At 40.8% G+C, this 20,564-nt stretch overlaps 1 protein-coding gene and 1 long non-coding RNA gene across 10 annotated transcripts in view; one reads left to right on the top strand and one right to left on the bottom strand.

The window, feature by feature from the left end:
* LOC100629368 (uncharacterized) overlaps positions 1-20,564 on the bottom strand; it is a 70,909-nt gene that overhangs the window by 15,790 nt on the left and 34,555 nt on the right. For 2 of the 8 annotated variants that reach the window (XR_011423146.1, XR_011423147.1), the window contains exons 5-6: positions 16,313-16,462; positions 14,250-15,224 (exon numbers count right to left, since the gene is read on the bottom strand). The exons of 2 other annotated variants lie outside the window; for them this stretch is intronic. Coding sequence is in view for 2 of the 6 variants with exons in the window: in XM_023652155.2 (XP_023507923.1) it covers positions 16,436-16,462 (27 nt within the window). In the remaining 4 variants the exon portion in view is untranslated. Of the gene's footprint in view, positions 1-13,891; positions 14,059-14,249; positions 15,225-15,946; positions 16,463-20,564 lie in introns of those variants that run through there. 4 more of the 8 variants (XM_023652155.2, XM_070226990.1, XR_011423149.1 and 1 more) reach the window with 3 other exon arrangements.
* Positions 1-20,564, top strand: part of LOC138916219 (uncharacterized) — a 66,366-nt gene that overhangs the window by 29,182 nt on the left and 16,620 nt on the right. Inside the window, exon 3 of one of the 2 annotated variants that reach the window (XR_011423153.1) lies at positions 1,589-1,736. This is a non-coding gene — a long non-coding RNA (uncharacterized lncRNA). Of the gene's footprint in view, positions 1-1,588; positions 1,768-20,564 lie in introns of those variants that run through there. The other variant, XR_011423152.1, reaches the window with a different exon arrangement.

The following is a 20,564-nucleotide window of genomic DNA, read 5'->3' as shown; positions in this document are numbered from 1 at the left end:
CGAAGATGGAAAAAACCCATGAGGGACAAAGATCTTTATTAAACTATTCATAAGGCCTGAAAGCAGGCAAAGCCTCTGATATTGATGTGCCATCATTCCATAGAAATTATGGTTCTAACATTCCCTATTTTGAGCATGTTGATTTAGCAAACCTAAGATCCTGGTTTTAATATACAAGACTTGAAGCGTGGCCATTTGTAAAATATTCCCAAATGCTTGTGGTGAGAAGACTAGGTTAGGCTGTACCTGTTAAATCACAACTGGAATCGTACCCCAAAAGCAGGACATATGTTTAGAGTTGGCAAAGGGAAGGATATTTTCATCCTAAACATGCAGCTCATTTACATTAATTGAGGCTGGGTATTCACAGGTTGCAAAGCTCTAGACAGGATTTCACAAGCCCGTGAGCAGGGACCAATAAAATTCACAGTGCTCTAAACTGAGTCTAATCCTTGGAGAGTCCATTAGTATGGGGGAGACTTGGTCTGCTGTCACTAGTGTGATTTCTGGGCCTCTGCTCCAATTTTCTGGGCTCCTTTTATCCAGGAATCTAAGCTCAGGGATTACAAACATCTATCAAGTTCTAAGTTCCAACTCAGATTGATTGCTATCATGTCGCCCAGTTAACCCTCTTGGGATATCTTCGTGGAGCCCCTCTTCCCATCTACAGACTCTCATTCACCTCTTATGTGTTCCCTTATTCTTTCTTCCACCTTGGCTTTTTTCTTTCTAGTCTGCTCTTCAACAAAACAAACATCACAGAAATTAACCAATATCATCTGGCATGACAGAAGTTTTATCTTTGTGTAGTAGTCTAATAATTTACCTCTTTCCAAACTTACTTCTTGATATTAAAGTTTCCTCTGACTTCTGTGGTTTCCTCCCTGACCTCTCCAAAAGAGTTTGGAATTTTAGTCCTGCCTATACAAGATGAACATATCTGTTTCTATATGTTGCACAAGGATAGCATAAGCGGTAAATGAAACAGGCAATTTTGTTTCCAGGCAAATATATGGACAAATTTGAATTAATATTGATTGTATAGATAATAACAATGATAATAATACCTTGTGGGGTTTAAAATATATTTAGAATTAAAATGAAGAACTATGAGAACCTAAGTAAGAATGGGGGATAAATGGAGTTCAAGTGTTCTAAGGTCTCTGTATTATCCAGAAAGGGGCCAAAGCCATTAAGTAACATTATGCTTTCATAAGTCAAGGATCCATGTTGTAATTTCCAGTTAACATTAAAAGGATGGTTAATGTGCGTACAACTTCTATGTTAATAGAGAAAAGATGAAATAATTAAAAAATCGACCCAAAACAAAATTAGAAGAAACAAAAGGAGCAAAGAACAGGTGGACCAAATAGAAAGCACATGGTAGATGGTAGTTTTATCTAGTTGGTGATCTATCTACTACTATTATGGGCTGAATTGTTTCTCTGCAAAATTTATGCATTGAAATTCCAACCCCCAATACTTAAGAGTGTGACTATATTTGGAGAGAGGGCCTTTAATGAGGTAATTAAGGCTAAGTGAGGTCATGCAAGTGGGCCCTAATCCAATATGACTGGTCTCCTTATAGGAAGAGGAGATTCGGACACAGACATGCATAGAGAAAAAACCACGTGAAGATGGGAGGAGAAGATGACTATCAACAAGCCAAGGAGAGAGGCCTCAGAAGAAATCAACACTTCAGACACCTTGATTTTGGACTGCTGGCCTCCAGAACTGTGAGAAAATACATTTCTGTTGTTTAAACCATTCAATCTCCGGTACTTTGTTATGGCAGCCCTAGCAAACTAATATAGCCACCTAGATACACCAATATTTAGTTAAATGTAAATAGACAATACACTTCAATTAAAAAATACAAACTGTTAAATTAGAATTAAAGAAGACCCATCTATAAACCAGTTACAAGAGATGCATGACCTTATTTAATCTTAATTAGCTTTTTATATCCAAAACACAGGAATATGGAAAGATTAAAGTTAAACTGATGAAAAAAAGATATACCATGCAAACTCTTACCAAAAGAAATTTGGTGTGTCTATATAAAGATTAAAAGATGGTGAGTTTATGGTAGCGATAAAGAGGACATTTCATAATGATAGAAGGTTCAAGTCACCAAGAATCTATAAGAATTCTAAATTTGTATACATCCAATAATACAGCATCAAAATCTATAAAGAAAAAATGGACAGAACCACAGTCATATTGGAAGACTTTATCACATCTGTCTCAGTAGCTGATAAAATGTTTAAAAAGCAGCAGCAATATACAAAATTTGAACAATGCAATCAACAAATTTGACCTGGGAATGTGTAGAGAACATGGTAGTCAACAACCAAAGGATATGAATTTCTTTCAAGCAAACAATAAAAATTGACTATATGCTGAAACATAAAGGAAGTCTTAACAAATTTCAAGAATGCAAATAATAGCGTTTGATTTCTAAACAAAATTAAATTAAATTAAATTAAAAATCAATAACATGGATGGTGCTGGAATAATTAGAGTTCCATATACGAAAAGTGAACCTCAAACTGTGCATCATGTCATACACAAAAATTGATTCAAAATAGATCTTAGACCTAAAGGAAAAGCTAAAACTTTAAAAATTCTAGAAGAATCCACAGGAGAAAATCTTCATGGCCTTGGGGTAAGCGAAGATTCTTCAGACACAAAAAAGAACTAATCATAAAAAATTAATATATTGGAATTCATCAAAATTTAAAACTTTTAATTCAAAAGATACTGTTAAGAAAATAAAGGGGCAAGCCACAGACTGAGAGAAAATATTTGCAATACATGTATATGACAAATGATTTGAGTCCAGAATATGTAAGGAAATCTTATAGCTCAATGGTAAGAACAATAACTCAATGAAAAATGGGCAAAAGATTTGAATAGATACCTTATAAAAGAAGATATTTTAATGGCCAAAAGGCCCATGAAATGATGTTGAGCATCATTAGTCACAAGATACATACAAATTGAAACCACTAGGGTGGCTAAAATTAAAAAGCTAACAATAACAAATGTTGGTGAGGTTGTGGAGAAACTGGAGACTTATAGATTTGAAGGATGAATAAATAGCATGTAAAAGTGTATAAAAGGCAAGTAAATCGTTACCATAAAAGTCATGATGGTGATATCCCCTTTTGTGGAGGGATAGGGCTATGATTAGGGAGAAGCACACAAAGGCTGCCAGAGTCTTGGAAAGTTCTATTTCTTGACCTGAGTGGTGGTTGTACGAGCGTATGCTTTATTGTGGCTGTGAATTCTTTTACACTTTTCACTTTGTGTTTTATATGTTACAATAAAAAAGTTAAAATTACACGAGTAAAGAGACACTCTAAGTTATTTAGAAATAAAAATGTAAGATGCATGTAAGGCAATGCTATTAGTTCTAGCCTTGGTACTCTTACATCCATTCACTTGTTCATCCACCCAGTCATCTACCATTCATTCATCTATCCTTGTATCCATCTACCACCCATCCACCCATCCATCCATCTACTAGTCTTATTCATCCATCCATTTACCGTCCATCCATCGATCCATACACCATCCATCCATTCATTTATCCACTCATCCATCCTTCCATCCATCCGTCCACCACTAAACCATCCACCTATCAATTCACCAACAATTCATACACTGCCCTCAATTCACCATCTACTAGCCACACTCCATCCATTTATCTACCCATTCATCCATCTACTACTCATCCATCCTTTCATCCACCCATACATCCATCACCCATTCACTCATCCATCCATCTATCCATCCCTCCATCCCTCCCTCCACCATCCATCTACCACGCATCCATCCACCCACAGCTGAAGCAGTCTAGTTCTCCTTAGGGAACTATAGGAACGGACAGCTTGAATGATAGAGAATGACTGGGCCCTGGGCTGAATGATTAAGCCATTTCTGAACCATCCAGTCTTTCTCTCTCAGAGCCAATGTTTTCCTAATTAAGAACTGGACATGGGTTTAGTTTTCTATTGATGTGAAGCCTTATACAGTTCTAAGAGCTGTATACAGCTCTGGGCTAGGGTACAGAGACATTCTCTGTCCTCTTTCTTTTTAATTTGCACTAATTAAGGAGGATCTATTATGTGCCTGTTCTGACAGAGCTATAATCTCAGTGAGAGGCATATAGAGCTTAAAGCAAGCAAAGGTATGCAGGCTTTCCATTCTGGACTAGGGTTTATATATGGCTCAACCATCTGGAATCTTAGAAACACCCCTCCTCAACTATTTACATCACTCTAAATTTTGCTCAACTTTAACAATAACAGTTGCAATTTCAAAACAACCTTATTTTCCATTAAATTTACACTACAATTCCACTAGAGAGTAAGCTTCATGTGAGCAGTGATTTTAAAAAAGAAAAAATTCTTAATATTATATTTCTAGTTCCAAGAATAGTATAGGGCTCATGGTAGAGGCTTAATAAATAGCTGTTGACTGAATGGAATGAATTAACTCAACTGTCCAAACATGGAGAATAGTCAGAATTCCTGGTTGTGAGAAATGGAAATTGCCTCTGGCTAATGTAAGCAGGCAAGGAAATTATTGTAAAGGTATCAGAGAGTTCTCAGAATCATCCATCCACTGGGGATGATTCTGGATTGGGGGAGGAGGGAGAACCTGGATGGGAAATGACAGGAATCAAGGGAGACTGAGTGTGGGGAAGAGGGCAAGGGTCATGCCCCAGGAATGGCCTGGTTATGACACTGCTTCTGGCATCACCATCATTTTACATTCCCAGCTACCATTGCTGGACCTTCAGTGCCACCTCTGTGACAGTGAATAGTGTTGCCTCTTCCTGTACCTTTGCATCTCTCTCAGAAGGCTTAAAGCATTGTGTGGCTGAATTTAGAGGCTGTTCCCATGTCTTGGCTTCCAGGAAGTGAGGAGAGCAAATATTTGGCTCAGCTCCTAACAATGAGCACACGGCCTTTAGAGAGAAGAAGGCTAGATGCAGGGTAGCGAAGAACCCCCTGCAAATGTCCACCGTAATTATGCTACCATCTTAAGATTTGTCTATCCTTAAATTTATGGTTGTAAGGAACATGCAGCAACATGGAAAATGCTTATGATATAATGTTAAGTAAAAAAAAGTTACAAAATTTCATAGACACCTTGGTAACAACTTTATATGAAGCAGATACATAAGAAAAATTATGGCAAAAAATGTGCCAAATTCCTAACACTGACAGCACTAGGATGGGAGGATGTTGGGTGATAGATACTTTCATTCCCCTATCTTTTTACAAAGATAAGGAAAATTCAAAGACATCAATTCTGTTCAATGGCAGGGCTCACTTCCTCCATTTCAGAAATGCCTGTGTGTGAGGCAAGGTGGGAGGGAAGACTGAGTGTGTTGACCTTTGGCAGACTGGAAGGACTTAAATTCACCCCTTGCTTTTTTAATCTTTGAGTTCACAATCAAATACAGGTTTCCCCTGCTATCCGAAAGCAGAGTGTTCCTAGGAAACCTTTCGTAAGCTGAAATGGCATAAAGCGAAGAAGAAATTGCCACCAATTTATATAGAAAAAGTTTTTGAGTGTTCCAAGACTCCCAAAATATCCTACCAAAATAAATCAAGATAAGGCACAGATGCTCATGGCCACAGTTCAAAGCTGTGGCGGCTTGATGCTGAGATGCTGGGAGTAGTTCCCCGGGAAGGTGCTTGGTGGCGCCACTCTCTCTGGTGGGGGTGCGTGCTGCCTCTATGACTGCTCGCTGGGAAACAAATGCTGAATGCTATTTTCACTTTTCACATTTTTTGTAAAAGCGAAAATCCCCTTGGGATTTTTTTCGGTTAGTGAAAACAGGTGCTAACGTAGGTCTTTAGTAAAAGCGAAGTGGCATAAAGTGAATTAAAGTGAACTTTCGGATAGTGGGGGGAACCTGTAAAGCAGGAGTAAACAGTAGCACCCTTTCCGGCCTCAAGTCTGACAGGTGATGTACCAAAGCTCTCATTCCCAAATTCCTCTCTCACTGACCCGCCGACCTGCCGTGAGCTAGAGATCTCAGGGCTGTGGCTGGGAATGGAGGTCTAGTCCTGAGCAGGAAAATGGGAAGATAAATGAATCATAAGGGAGCATAGGAGCAATGAATGGATGAGATTCTCTCATTAGTTAACTTCTTGCTGAGAACCAAGAAGGAAATCAACAAGACAGTATACCCTGATAATTCTGGCTGCCATCGACTCAGACACATCCTGTCCTCATCAGCTCTAGGAAAGAACATGGGTTTCGGAGTTAGATAAACTTGGAAGGAAAACAATTTGACCTTGGGCAAGTTACTTATCTTCATTGACCTTGAGTTTCCTGATTGGAATGGAGGGGTAGTAACATCTATCAGTATTATTTAGACTTCTTTTATTACAAATATCAGAAATTCACTCAAGTCAACTTTAGCAAAACACCAGGGAATTTATTTTAAGGCTGCTGGGGTGTCTCACGTAACTTAAGAAGAAAAGGAACTGGGAGCGGGAAAGCCATCAGAAACCCAGGAACAATGCTTTCTCCTTTTTTTTCTCCTTTCTTCTTGCCAAATTCTTCATTCTTCTCCCACCCCACCCTCCAGGCTGGCTTCTCAGTTACTTATGGGGCGGGGGGAGGGGAGGGTAGGAAGGATATCTATAAACTTGGCTGTTAAAGTCATTATTTTAAAACACTTGTTTGGGGACTTTCCATATTGGTGACACAGGTCTTCTTCAAATTGTTTCTCATATTGACTGAAGTGCCACAGATCACACAGCTTCTGCACCATGTGTTACCTGCTACAACAAGCCTGCCTGGAGTGCACAAAAAAAGCCACACCATGGTCTTCATTGCATCCGGGGAGCTGTTGGCCCAGGAAGTGATTTGTCTTCCTCTTCTGCTGCTGTTTTGTGCAGCCACAAGCTTGTTTTGTTGGCTTATAAAATTTCAACAGCTGGCGGAGAGTGTGTGTGTGTGGAGTGGTGTGGATGAGAAAGCTATTGTTTTTTTTTTTCACCTTGTACAGCAGAGGGGGGAAATTGTTCATGACAAGTACTAATGTTTTGTGAATTTATCTACCCCTTTGTTTGTGTGCGTGATTACAAAGAGATTTACTAGAGAGAGGAAAGGAGAGAGAAAGAGACCAAAGCCAGAAATACATAACAGGTTACGATTTTAATCTAACCTCCACTGATAAATTCTTTCCTATGAGTTAGGACGGGACTCAATGGAATGCAAAAATACCACTTTTAATAACTGTAAAGAGGAAGGTTGTTACACCATTTCAGCATTGACGTGTACGACTTCAGTCAATAGACAGGCTGGCCTTGTCCAAGTTCCTAGAAGAGATACTCTGATTGGACCAGCTTGGGCAAGCTTCCCCTTTCTGGACCAATCATCTGTGACCAGGGGGTGGGATCTCATTGTACAGAATGGCTTCCAGGGGTCCGTGACTCTGGAAACGGGGCAAGATGACCAGGTCATAGGATGTTGGACCTTCTCCCTGAAAAGTATTCACCACACGTCCTCAGGAGATGACGTGAAGATTAGATTTATGTTAAAACCCCAGCACCATGTTTGAGACGGAAACAAAACAGTAAGCATTTGTTTCCTTTCCTGAAGCATAACCCTTTTTCCTGAGAGCTTGTAATGAGTTCCCCATTCCGGTTACTCTTGGCTCTGCTATGTCTGTGCGGGGATAGGGTGAAATGCTAAGTGTTTCTAAGAACCTGGAGAAACGGAAGGAAGCAATTAGCTGTCACGAGTATCTTTCAATTTTCATTGTATGGCATGAAATACTCAGTCTTGATAATACTCCAGGTCTACATAGAGCTAAAGCTCGACCTCCTAGGCTATTTCATTAATCCTCACAGCAGTCCTTTAGAAGGACAGACGTTATTATCCTCATTTTGCAAATGTGTTAATTGGCGATCAGGGAGGTTAAATGACTTGTTCGAGGTGACGTGAGTTATGGGTGCAATTTAACTTGTCATCTAATTCCTAACTTAATGTCATGTTCATTAGACAAGGCAGGGTCTTTTTAGGAGGCTCACACTTTCATGAATAGCTGAAGCTGTTTATTTCAGCAGAACTGGGTGTCTGGTCAAGGCTTGAAAAGTTTCATTCATTCCATAACGACTGTCAGGCCAAGGCCAGGTATGGGCTGTGCCCTCAGGTAACTTCCATAGCAGCAGCACAGCTACAACACTGTTGAACGAATAATTATTGTTTGAATACTTTCATCCTAAGTCCTATGTAGAAAATGTACAGAGTATTTTGAAATAGGCCAGAGAGAAAGTTCCTACCCATTGACCAAGAATTTTTCTTTAAGATGCTTCCAGTTTTTTTGCCATTACAAACAATTCTGAAGTGGACTTTTTCTTTTTTCTGCACACATCTTTGTAGTACTGGCACTGGCATTTTCTGAGGATAGATTCTTAGAATGGAATTTCTGATTCCAGTTATATAGGTATTAATTAACTAACTAATTTATGGGTTTACAATCATATGAGGGTGTCTTCGATCTTGCCTTCTCGCCAACAGTGGGTATGATCAATATTTGTTAAATATTTGCTGTAATAATTTTTATACCTTTAGTGTTTAAATGAGGTTTAGCATATTTTCATAATTGTCATGATTTTTTCCTTTTTCTTTTCCTGTAGTCTGTTCTACCCTTCACCTGGTTTTGTTTGTTTGTTGAGATATTTTCCATTTCTTATTGATTTGCAGTAACTACATCCTGGATATTATTTCATTGTATATTATAGTTGCTGAAAGTATTTTCTTTCAGGCTGTTATTGGTTTGTTCTTACCTTTGTCTATGGTGCCTTTTGCAGTGCTGAGTTTTCATTTTTGTGGTGTCAGATCTGTCAGATTGTTTCATTTACACCTTCTCAGTTTTACGTCTTATTCAGGAAGGCTTTCTTAGCCTTAAAACTATAAAAATATTTTTTCATTTTTTCTACTGCTTTTGTAGTTTATCTTTAGGTATTTAATCCAGCTGGAATTCATTTTTGTATATGGCATAAGGGAGGGAGGGATCTAACTCCTTCTTCAAAATAGAAAGCATCAACACAATTACTAGATATGATTTCTTTCTCCCTCCACTTTGAAAACGCTACATCATATGCTATATGCCCACACATTCATCCTTCCGTTTATGGGCTGAAAATAATTAATTCTAATATATAACTGTCACCAAATCAGTGTTACTTATGCAGATATGTAGTCTCCCAATATCAAAACCAAACTAATTTTCTTGCAAGAAACAGTCTCCTCCCAACTCTGATTATTCTTTTGCCACTCATACCTTCGGCATTTATGGCTGACTTTCTATCTTCTATTGTATGTTACTTTTTGTTACTCCTGAAACATTTTACCATGTGAAGAGACTTGATTTCCCCAATAAACCATGGCAAGGCTGGTAGCTTTCTCTCTGGCATATTCCCCAACACCATTAGGTTTTATATGGAACTCTGAACTTAGCCAATTTCAACACACTTTGCCTTTTGTTATTCTTTAGGCCTTGTTCTTGTTTGCTTCCGGGAGAAATCACAATATCCTGGACTCTTAGGAGTAGGAAGGAGCTGTAGGTCTTTGGAATCACGTAGAGGTGCCTGGGTCCCACCCCTAAAGTTTCTGATTTATTGCTTTAAGGTTTAGCCCTAGAATTTGCACTTTTTAAAAACTTTGCTTTTCCTGCAGTCTAGTCTCTCATTGGTAAATAAGATGACAATTGGGCAACCAGAGAAAAAAACATCTGGTGCAGCAAATGATTCTCTAGGGCCAATATTTCTAGTTTCGCAACAAGAGATGCTACAAATGAACTCCTGAGTCCTATTATTCCAAAGGCCACTTTGACATTTACTTTAATGAAACAAGCTGGAGGTATCTTCCTAATGAAACTACCAACAAAGCCAAAAAAAGAAAGAAAAGAAAATCCCAAAACACCAGATTTTACCCGTCTCTGTTGAGTGTCTCACATCCTTTCAGAATAAATGGGGATTACACATTACCCCCCCACACTTCTCTCTTTTCTAATGACATTATCAGAGGAAGGATTCCAGTGCCAACATCAGTCAGTTGCCGTGGAAGCTGACCCAGAATGAACCATTGCTTCTTTTTCCACCATCTCTTCTGGAAATTATCAACAGATAGATGCCAGAGACCAAAATTTGAGAAAATGCCAGGAGTTTGTTTATTCTGATCTGGTTTCTTAGAGATGCAAATGCACGAAAGGAATTATGAGCATGAAGGATGGAGTCAGAATATTTTAACTTGTCACCTTGACATCAAGGCTAATTGAGCCTTGCTAAAAAAAGACAAATGGGTGCTCTGTTTGTCAAGAGAAGAGGAGAAGCGACTTCTAGAACTTTTACTTCTGATAACTCAAGTCCAGACTCAATCAATTCATTCATGTGTAAAGGATTCCATTTATTAGTGCCAATGTATATGCATATAGGCATCCTTCTCTCAGTACAAACAGACACACAAATGCACACACATTAGTGTGTGGCTTTTGTCTTCATGGTTGCAAGACAGCTGCTGTGCCATCTTGTACTGCATTCCTAGTTTAGGTAGGAAGAAGGTGGAAGGGCAAAAGTGTAAAAAGTCAAGCCAGTTGAGTCTGTCCTTAGAAAGAGCACTCCTGGAATCCTTGCCCAGCAATTTCCCCTTACATGTCTATGGTCAACTCCAGCAGCAGGATAGCTGGGGTTAATGAGCATTACAATAGGGCTTATTCCTACCTCGAAAAAAACTAAGACTCTAAGTTGCTAAGTGAAAGGGGAGAATGAATACTGATAGTTAAGTAGGGGTGTCTATCTTGGTGTGCCTCCAAAATATTTCCCAAACCTATCCACTAAGAAGCAGGACCAGTGCCAGATATATATTAAGAGATTTATGGTGAGGAATTGACTTACACAACTGTGGCCCTGGCTAGGCAAGTCCAAAATCCGTAGGGCAGCCAATCAGGAAGGGCAGGCTGGCACTCTGGGCATGGACTGAAGCTGCTGTCCGCAGACAGAATTTCTTTTTTCTTCATGGAAGCTTCAGCTCTGCTTTTGAGCCCTTTCAACCGATTGAATCAGGCACACCCAGGTTATCCAGGATAATCGCCCTCTCTTTAAGTAAACTGATATGGACTTTAATCTCATCTACAAAGTACTTTCACAGCAACACCCAGATTAGTGTTTGATTGAGGAACTAGAGACTGTAGCCTAGCTAAATTGACACATCAAAAAGACCATCACAGTGTTCTGGATGGGAGGTCCAAAAAAGTGGCATTTGAAGAAAACCTGAAGAAAGGGAGAAGCCAAGCAGAAGGACCAACAATTACACAGGCCCTAATACTAGAAATATCTCGACATGCTTCAAGTATTGCATGGGGGCCACAGGCCTGGACTGTTATGAGCTAGGAGGAAGAAAGGGCAAAATTAAATGGGGATACCAAATAATGTGAGTCTTTTAGGTCATAGAAAAATGTGTGGATTTTATTCCAACTAAAATAGGAAATCATTAAAAGCTTTAACCAGCAGAGCAACATAAATTTACATAATTTTAAAAGATAACCAGTTGCTGTGCAGGGAAGTCACTTGGAAGGGTATCCAGGGCTCATTGAAAGCCAACCCATGAAACCATTCTTTTGTCCCAGAAAGTGATCTCAGGTTTTCCCCTTTGGCTATTTTATAGAAGAGTGCCTGTTTTGAGTTGAATTGTGCCCCCAACCCCAACCCACCTTCTCCTGTTGAAGTCCTAACTCCCAGTATCTCAGAACACGACCTTATTTGGATATACAGTTGTTGCAGATGTAGTTGGTTAAGATGAGGTCCAACTCGAGTAGGGTGGGCCCTAATCCAGTATGACCGGTGTTCTTATAGAAAGGGGGAATTTGGTCACAGACACACACAGGGAGAACATCATGTAAAGATGAAGGTAGAGATCAGGATGATGCAGCAGAAGCAAAGGATCAACAAAAATTGCCAGCAAACCACCCGAAGCTACGAGAAAACGTGGAATGAGTTTCCTCTTGCAGCCCTCAGAAGGAACCAACCCTGCTGACACCTTGATCTCAGATTTCTGGTCTCCAGAACTGCGAGAGAATAAATTTCTCTTGTTTGAAGCCACCTGGCGTTTGGTATTTTGTTGTGGCAGCCCTAGGAAACTAATCCAGTACCCAATCTGATTTCTTAGGAAATAGTTGATTTTCTGGGTAGGGTGGATTGAACCAGAGGAATCACCTTTGAGGCTAGGTCTCTTGGAGACAACAAGTGATAAACGTTGATTTACAATTTGATGCAATTAAAAGCAAACTTCCATTCAACACTTCCTCTGTGAAGTGCTGTGCTGGGTCCTCAAAGGGGCCATAAAGGTAAGACACAGTTCACCTGCAAAAGGAACAGTTAGTCTAGGAAGGGATAGGAAAAGCTAAGAAAAGCAGACGCATCTCCTCAAAATAGTACTGTAATGTAGGTCTAAATGCTAGTGGATTTCGGCAAAAAGCAGATCAAATTATGTTGGGAAGATTAGGAAAATATTTTCTTATTTTAAAGAAGTGATGGTGTTTGATCCAGGCCTCAAAACATTGGTAAGACTTGACAGGTAGAAATTGTTGGGAGAAGCGGGAGGAAATTAGTGGGAGGAAATTTCAAAGTTGTTGCATTTTGTGTAAACTTGAATTATAGGAATTTAAAAATATGATGTATAGAAATATTAATAAAGTCTCATTGCACAAAATTTGGAATTATTCTTATTCCCCAAATTAAAAACACAATTCTTTATATAATTTCCAAGCTAGTGGGCTGAGTGGATAATAAACTGTGTTTAAATTATTAGTGAATGTTGATGCTTCTTTTTCTGGTTAAACAAAATCCCGCTATTCCATGTCATTATTGTTATTATTCCAAAGGCCAATCTGTTGTTTATGGGTACTGGAAATTCTGTGAATGATTGCGGTAATTATTATGCTGTTATTTTAACATTTACAATTATTAATAATTTAAAATCTTTAGATGTTACATAATAACATCATCTGAAGTTTTATTATTTGCTGGTGCTCAGCCTGATATAGAAAAATGTGTCTAAAAAAATCAATAACTTTGGAATGAAGTTATATGTGGTGAGACCCTCTGAAGGAGAATCAGCCGCGGCTATGATATACTGTAGTGTAAGGTAGAAGAATATTCTCTGTACAAAATTATAGCTAATGTTGAGAAAAAACAAAACAGAGCACTTTACAGTGTGAACACCTTCAGGTTCACAAAAATTCTGTACTGGACAAAGTAATGGGGAAAATGGAAAAACTGATGGCTACACGTCTGTAAGAACAAATTTGCTTGTAGCTCTATGTGTTCAGGGAATATTTACTCCAAACTTTATATATGTTGCTACAGGATAATTGGTCCTAAGACATGTGACTCAAAGAAACACATTCCTTGCATAAAGTGGGACTACCTCTACCAGGCAGGTCCAGCTGGGTTGAGAAGGAGTGGAGGTGGGAAAGCTGAGAGAGCTAGGGGAATGGTGAGTGGTCTAGCTTGGTGGGAGCACAGAGGAGAGGGAACTGAGGCTGGAAAAGGATTTTAGGAGCATCCACAGAGGGTCTCCAATTCCCAGGCGTAGCGCTGATGCTTAGTTTAATGGCAACAGGGGAACCACTGAAAATTTCGAGCAGGGTGGTGATAACTGTGCCTGAGATTGTAGATGCTCAACAAAGTTGAATATTAAGTGAATGACTGATCAGAACCGTCCTCTGGAAAGTTCTCAATACCTTAAAGGGCAGATATTACATGAGATTTTCCTAGATCCTGTGATCCAACAGAAGTGTGAAGTCTCTCTTCTGCCAAGATCACGTGTTATCACTTCCATCCCCAGCCCATACCTGCTTCCACAGAACCAGCAGTGACAGGCACTTGCTCCTGATTCCTGGAATCTCAGAATTCTGGGAAAGGATGGAAAGCTGCACTAAGATGCATTTGGTCCATATAAATGATGACTCTTTTTTTCCCTAATAAGGGTTTGTTGCTGGCAGCATCACACAGCTGTTTCCTAAATCAAAGATCAATTTGTTAGATTATTTTCTACTGGTGGCATAGGGGTAATTGCTTCTGCAAAACATCTGTTCTATAATTAGAAAACAAAGATTCCTTCACCCCAACTGAGTGTAATTACTTTTGGCTACCAGAGGGAAAATTTTAGGATCATCATCAAAATTCAATGAGGACTGTTTGCAGCAGAACTTTTCTTTTCTATTTTTTAATAAAGCAGCTAGGAGACTATAAAAAAAATCTGTGTTTGTTAGCATTTTATAAGCTGTAATAGAATAAAGCAAAACTCCAAAATCTGTGTGGGGTTGTTAATACAAATGAATCAAGTGAATTAAATTCAGTCAGTTCAAAGGAATTCCATTTTGAAAAGAAGTGAAGGGATATCAGAGATACGGACCTTTCCAGACAAGTCCATAAATAGTTATAACTCAAGAGCATCACTCACCCCCTTGAGTTTAGTTCTGCATTGGCAAAAATGACTATTGTGTGTGCCTCAGGCGTGCTCTCATTTGCTCTTCATGACCGTGTACTGTGGATGTGGGCTTGCTACGATTCCATACATCCTAAGAGGGTGCTACTATGACATTTGATGGTCAACCTGTCTTCTACTTCTCAATGTGTCACTTCCGCCATACTTGCCAGCACACACTCTGCATCCTGAGCTCTCAGTTGTTGCTATAGTTCTCCCCCCATCACACCCAGGGGCTGATCTTACTCTCTTCATTCCATCTCTGGAACTTCCCAGTCTCAACCTGCCCTGATTTTACTGGTTTCCTAAATTCATCCTCATCAAATTTCTCACTTCTACCTTGCAGGTTTCCAGACGCAGAGTGTTCCCTGGAGCTAGTCTAACGTGTTTAAGGACATTTGTTCCTCTCTCTTTCTTTTCCAAACTCCTTGTCCTTTCCAAGCCACTCTTCCTCTGACCAGGAATATTGGTCTTCCTTACAGTCCTGTCCAACGCTCTTTTCTCACTCTGCATACTTTTTCCCAGGTGGCCTCATCCTTTACCTTTTGTTACCATCTTCTTTGCTTTGTTCACTTGCTGTCCATTTACTAGTCTTCTGTGCTCCAGATCCATGGAGCCAACCAACAACTGAATGTTTCCTCTTCAATGCTTTATTAGTTTCCTAGGGCTTCTGGAACAAATTGTTCCAGGCTGGCTGGCTGAAAACAACAGAAATTGCTAGCTAACATAGTGATGTTAGAACTACTTTTATTGGTGAAAATCATAGCTTGTTAATTAGCATGATATTTGTTAGAAATGAGCTGTCTTTGGAGAAAGGAAAGTATTCAGGTTTTGTGTGTTGGCTAAAATGTTTTGGAGACACCCATTACCTTCCACAACCAGGGTATGAAAATCTTGCAAGGTTGTAGCCCGCACTCTTAGAGTGGGCATCTGAGGCTGGTCAGCGGGTAATCTTGTATTTAGCCTCTGACTTTGGAACGTTTCTGGTTGCCTGAGTCTGACTGAGAGTAACTGAATCATACTTATGGAACGTTGTTGTGACTGTCTTGACTAAACCTTTCTAATAAAGGTAGTGTTCATAGCTCCCAAAAGACAGAGAGCTGGGACTTCATTTGGGTCTATAGAACGATTGCATGAACTGTTTTGTGTCTGCTTGCCAATAAATAATTTATTTGTTGATTAAATGTCCATGTAACAGGAAGAATTTGATCTGAGATTTTCTTTCCTTATAACTTGACAGGAAGGTTATAAGGCAATAGCTAAACCTTCCCTACTCTAAACTTCTTTAGCAGCTACCATCATCTACAAAAAGAACTTACGAATTGTGCGTGTCCTTTAGGCCAGTTCACAACATAAGTATGTGTAGAAATAATGGACCGCTACGTTCATCAACTTATGAATTGAAAAATTAGACTTCAAATGGACGAGTACAGAGTCCTTTATCTGGACAATTTAGATCTGTTACTTTAAAGGAGAACTTGTTTTAAGCCTCAGGAAATATCTAGTGGAAAGTGGAAGAGGGGAAATTCAAAGCTTAGCTGATGGCCACATTAAAAGCCAAGAGGACAAGGACCCAGATGCCCACTTTGGGGAGATAACTGTGGTAGATACTGGCAAGATAGAGTCCTCCTGAATCCAGTGGCAATGAAGAAAAGCCTTTGGTTAGGAACAACATGTCCCATTGCAATTATCTTTGCCCATAAGGATTTGTGACTTATTTCCTTCTCTTAAATCAAGACCAGACCAGGCCCAAATGCCAGCAATGACCATAACAGCAGTGACCTACCAATTAGTAGGACAGTGGAATTAAGGACAGATCCATCCGGCCCAAGGAAACTGTAGTTAAAATTCAAATCTTGCCTTGTTATTGTCTTCCCATTCCACATTTCCTTTGGTTTGAGATGTGAGGTCAGCATCTAAGGGACCAAAAGGCAAGCTGCAAACGACACACAAGAGGAGGTTTTGTTTTTGGGTGAACATTGTCTTGACTAACCAGATATTTATCTGGGAATTTTAATCTCAGGATAGTGGTAAGGATGGGAGGTGGGTAGATGAAGGGATATGCCCTCCACTCAGCCTTCTCTACTTCCGTTTTTAAATGTTACTAAACTGATCCCACGTTGACTTGCCTTCACGCTAAGGCAAACTGCTTTGTTTCTTATTCAGTCATCACCACATACCTATGTTATTTAGCTTCTGAATGTATGGTGTTTACAACTTCAGGGGAGAAGTTAAGAAATAAAGACAGACCAGCCAGCCCAGAAGGGAAGGAGATGGGGTGATAAGATTTTGATAAACTGAGACGAACAGCTGGCCAAACCTTCCTGAAGGCTGTGGCTGTTCAATTTCCAGATGCTAAATTCTCCACCTGAAAAAGAAGTCCAGAAGGGCCGGCCTGGTGGCGTAGTGGTTAAGTTCATGCAACCCACTTGGTAGCCCAGGGTTCACAAGTTCAGATCCCGTGCGTGGACTTAGCACCACTCATCAAGTCAGGCTGTGTTGGCATCCCACACAAAATAGAGGAAGATTGGCACAGATGTTAGCTCAGCAACAATCTTCCTCAAGCAAAAAGAGGAAGATTGGCAACAGATGTCAGCTCAGGGCTAATCTTCCTCACACACAAAAAGTCCAGAGAGGTAAGACGTGAGAATGGATCCAGGTTGGAGGCCAACCAGCTGGGTGACAGAATATCCATGATGCACATCTCTGCTCCAGCTTCTGCAGCAGGTGGACAGTTTTACACATGGCATGATGGCTCTGGAAAGCCTGAGCACCTTCCTGTACAGTCATTCCCAGGCCATGTGGGTATTTCTAGAGTCTGAAGGTCCCAGGTTACATTTTAAAAGAATGAATTCCAGACCCAGATAAGATCCCAGAGGAAATTCATTACCAGCAGCTCTCCCATTTTGCATAAGAAAAAACAGAGGCATCAGAGAGGGGAAGTGACTTGCCTAAGGTGACACATCTGTTAGTGTCAAAGCTGGGGCTAGAACTCAGGTTTTTCTATTCCTCTTCCCAAACCTGGCACCACCTCCCTGTCTTTCTGGGTCTGGGGTCACATGCTAGAGGCCCTCTGTCTTCAGAGTAGAACTCGTTGAATATTCTAGTGCACATTTTCTACTCAGGTGCTTCAAAGATCTTTCTTGTAAAGGTGAGGAGGGGTGGCGGGTCCTCAGTAGATACTGATTGTTGATTGTCCTCTGCAGACCAGCTGCGGGATGGGGGTGGGTGTTCTAAAAGGAATGGGGCTGGATTGGGAGAGCCAAAGGACATAGGCTCAAAAGTCTCTTCCTCTCAGTTCTACCAAGTACAAGGGCATCAGGATGAGCAGTCTTCTAGTTGAAGTGCAAATATGGAGGCTAGATTGATCTTTCATTACACGTTAGTATCAATTGCTCGAATCTGGCAGTCAACTCCACACCTAATTATAGGCAGCAGCACTCCTGGAGTAAAAGTTTTTTTTTTGTTGTTGTTGTTGTTTTTAAAGATTGGCACCAGAGCTAACAACTGTGGCCAATCTTTTTTTTTTTTTTTTCTGCTTTATCTCCCCAAATCTCCCCTGGTACATAGTTGTATATCTTAGTTGCAGGTCCTTCTGGTTGTGGCATGTGGGACGCTGCCTCAACGTGGCCTGATGAGCGGTGCCATGTCTGTGCCCAGGATCCCAACCAGCGAAACTCTGGGCCACTACAGCGGAGTGTGCGAACTTAACCACTCGGCCACGGGCCTGGCCCTTGGAGTAGAAGTTTTGATTGAGAGAAGAGAAAATTTGAAGTTGGAAGGCAGGCGTTGGTGGGATTGGGGGGATGTTAGAAGGAAGTCTCCATAATGTAATGAACAACAACAACAGAAGCAATGACAACCACAATATGTTATCATATTGTTTTATCATATCACAGCCCACAACGTCCAACTTATTTTCACGTAGAGGGCTAATAAATGATATGAGCTGACATCTTTGCACCTCTGATCCTTTTGCTTGTGAGCAGCCCTTACACTCTCTCCTTCCCACTCATTCCCCTTTTTCTTGCCTACCTCCTTCTCGGTGCTCTCTGTCAGCCTAGAAGTCATGCCCTCCAGTCTTGCCTGATGTTGGTGTTAGATTCCCCTCCCTTGCATCTTTCTGTGCTACAAGACTCATAGCACCTCATTACTATACTGTAATTATTTACCTGTGTCCCCAACTAGATAGGAAGTTCCATGGGGACTATGGTTTTGTCTATTCTTGTGTCACTACCACTGAGCACGATGCCTGGGAAGGTGTAGGACTCCAATCAGTAATGATAAATGAAGGAATGGGTCATTTCACTCTTCTTGACCAAGAGGAAGAAGAGGGGCAGGACAGAGAAAGGAATGTCAGATGGCACCAAAGGCTTATGCTGTACTTTTTATTTAAGGTTTATTGGTGCTGTCTCGTTTCCTTCTCAGAGTCTAATCTCAACAAATTATATTTCTGCTTAAACTCCCCTCCCCTGCTCCATTATTTTCCCTTCTAAGTTAAAGTGAGTTTCGGGGAGGAGGGTTGGAAGGGTTAACATAGTAAACTGGGTCTTTGTGTTCTACATTCCAGAATAATCCTGCAGGTGCGCACTGCAGCAAAGAGAAGATATGTGAAAGGGGGTGTAGTGGATGCTGTAATGTGCCATTAAAGGCCTCCCTTCAGGATCAGGTGCTCATTCCTACCGATGTCCTGAGTGTTGCCTATGGCTCATAGTTGAGCCCCTCCCCTCTGCTGAAGAGAGCTTCCCTGCTCAAGATCACATCCCCTCCTGAGGCAGCCCACATCCAGTGACTATTTGATGCAGGAGTACGAAGACTCAGCCCTCTTGAAGGGCCATCTCTGCTTCAGACTCCCCATGGGGTGCATGGGATGGGCTGAGGCCGCTGTTGCAACTGCATCACAGCTTGACCCCTCCCTCTTCCCTGTTGCCCTTCCCTCACTTCTTTACCAGTGTTGCAGAAGCACTCACCAGTGAGACTTCTGCATACAAATCTCCATCTCAGAGTTTACTAGGGAACTCATCCTAAGACAGGTAGTTAATATTCCGTGTGTCCAAGTGCCCATCTATACATGTAACTTGATGAAAATTATTCATATGAAATATATTTGAGAACTTTAATGCAACTCATGGTATCTCCAGGTGAACGTACCTGGGGGTCAGAATGGGTTTACATTAATGAGTAATAAATGATCTTGACTTTGGATGTGCCCTTCATTGTTGAAGGATGAATAGCTCCCTTCTATATCCCCACGCCTTATTCCTAGGCGTCCTCATACGTGCTCACAAAAAACCTACGTGTTTCACTTGGCGTCGCTTATGTTCTTTTTCTTATGCCCTAGGCTCCTTTCATTTTATTTTTTGCCCTGGGCTATGCAGGGGGACTGCCATGGCACTGCAGGGGGAGGGGCCCATGATTGAAGATGCTGGCGCTCCACCAAGGGCTCTGTCTTTGATTGGGTCCAGAGTTGCCAGTGTGTCTTCCTGCTTCCAATATAGCTTGGGTTCTAGGGGCTCGGACTGTCAGTGCAGGAGCCTTGGGCACTGCTAATGTGCTAGTGCCTTTGAGGTGTCAAAATTCTCATGTTCTCTACCAGACTGGGGATCCCGCCTCTTCTCATTTTGCGTTACCATGCCTTGGTTCCAGGCTAGTGCTGTCCTGGCTCCCATGGTCTCCTAGTACTTGCATCATTTTATTTGTAGTGCCTTTCTTCCTGGGACTCAGGACTAAGTCCATGACGGGTGGGTCTAAGTGACAGATCCTCACGCTATGCCAAAAATGGCCTCTTGTTTCCCAGTGTTTGAGGTGTTTTTATTTGGCCAACCTAGGGTGATTAAATAAGTGTGCCCAACAGGCCTCTAGTGACGCCTACTCATACCTGAATCCTCAGGCAGTTGGCTTAAGTTCAAGTCGAGCCTTGTTACATTGAGAACAATGGCAGTTTGCCTCTCTGAAACTTCTAGAAGAGTTTTCTGGCTCCTTCGTATGTAGGAGAGGTCAGAATGATCCAGATTCTTCAATATGTGCAAAAGCTCAGG

Source organism: Equus caballus, chromosome 11 (genome assembly GCF_041296265.1).
Source record: "Equus caballus isolate H_3958 breed thoroughbred chromosome 11, TB-T2T, whole genome shotgun sequence".
In the NCBI taxonomy this organism is placed as follows: Eukaryota; Metazoa; Chordata; class Mammalia; order Perissodactyla; family Equidae; genus Equus; species Equus caballus.
This window is presented reverse-complemented; position numbering and strand designations above follow the sequence as displayed.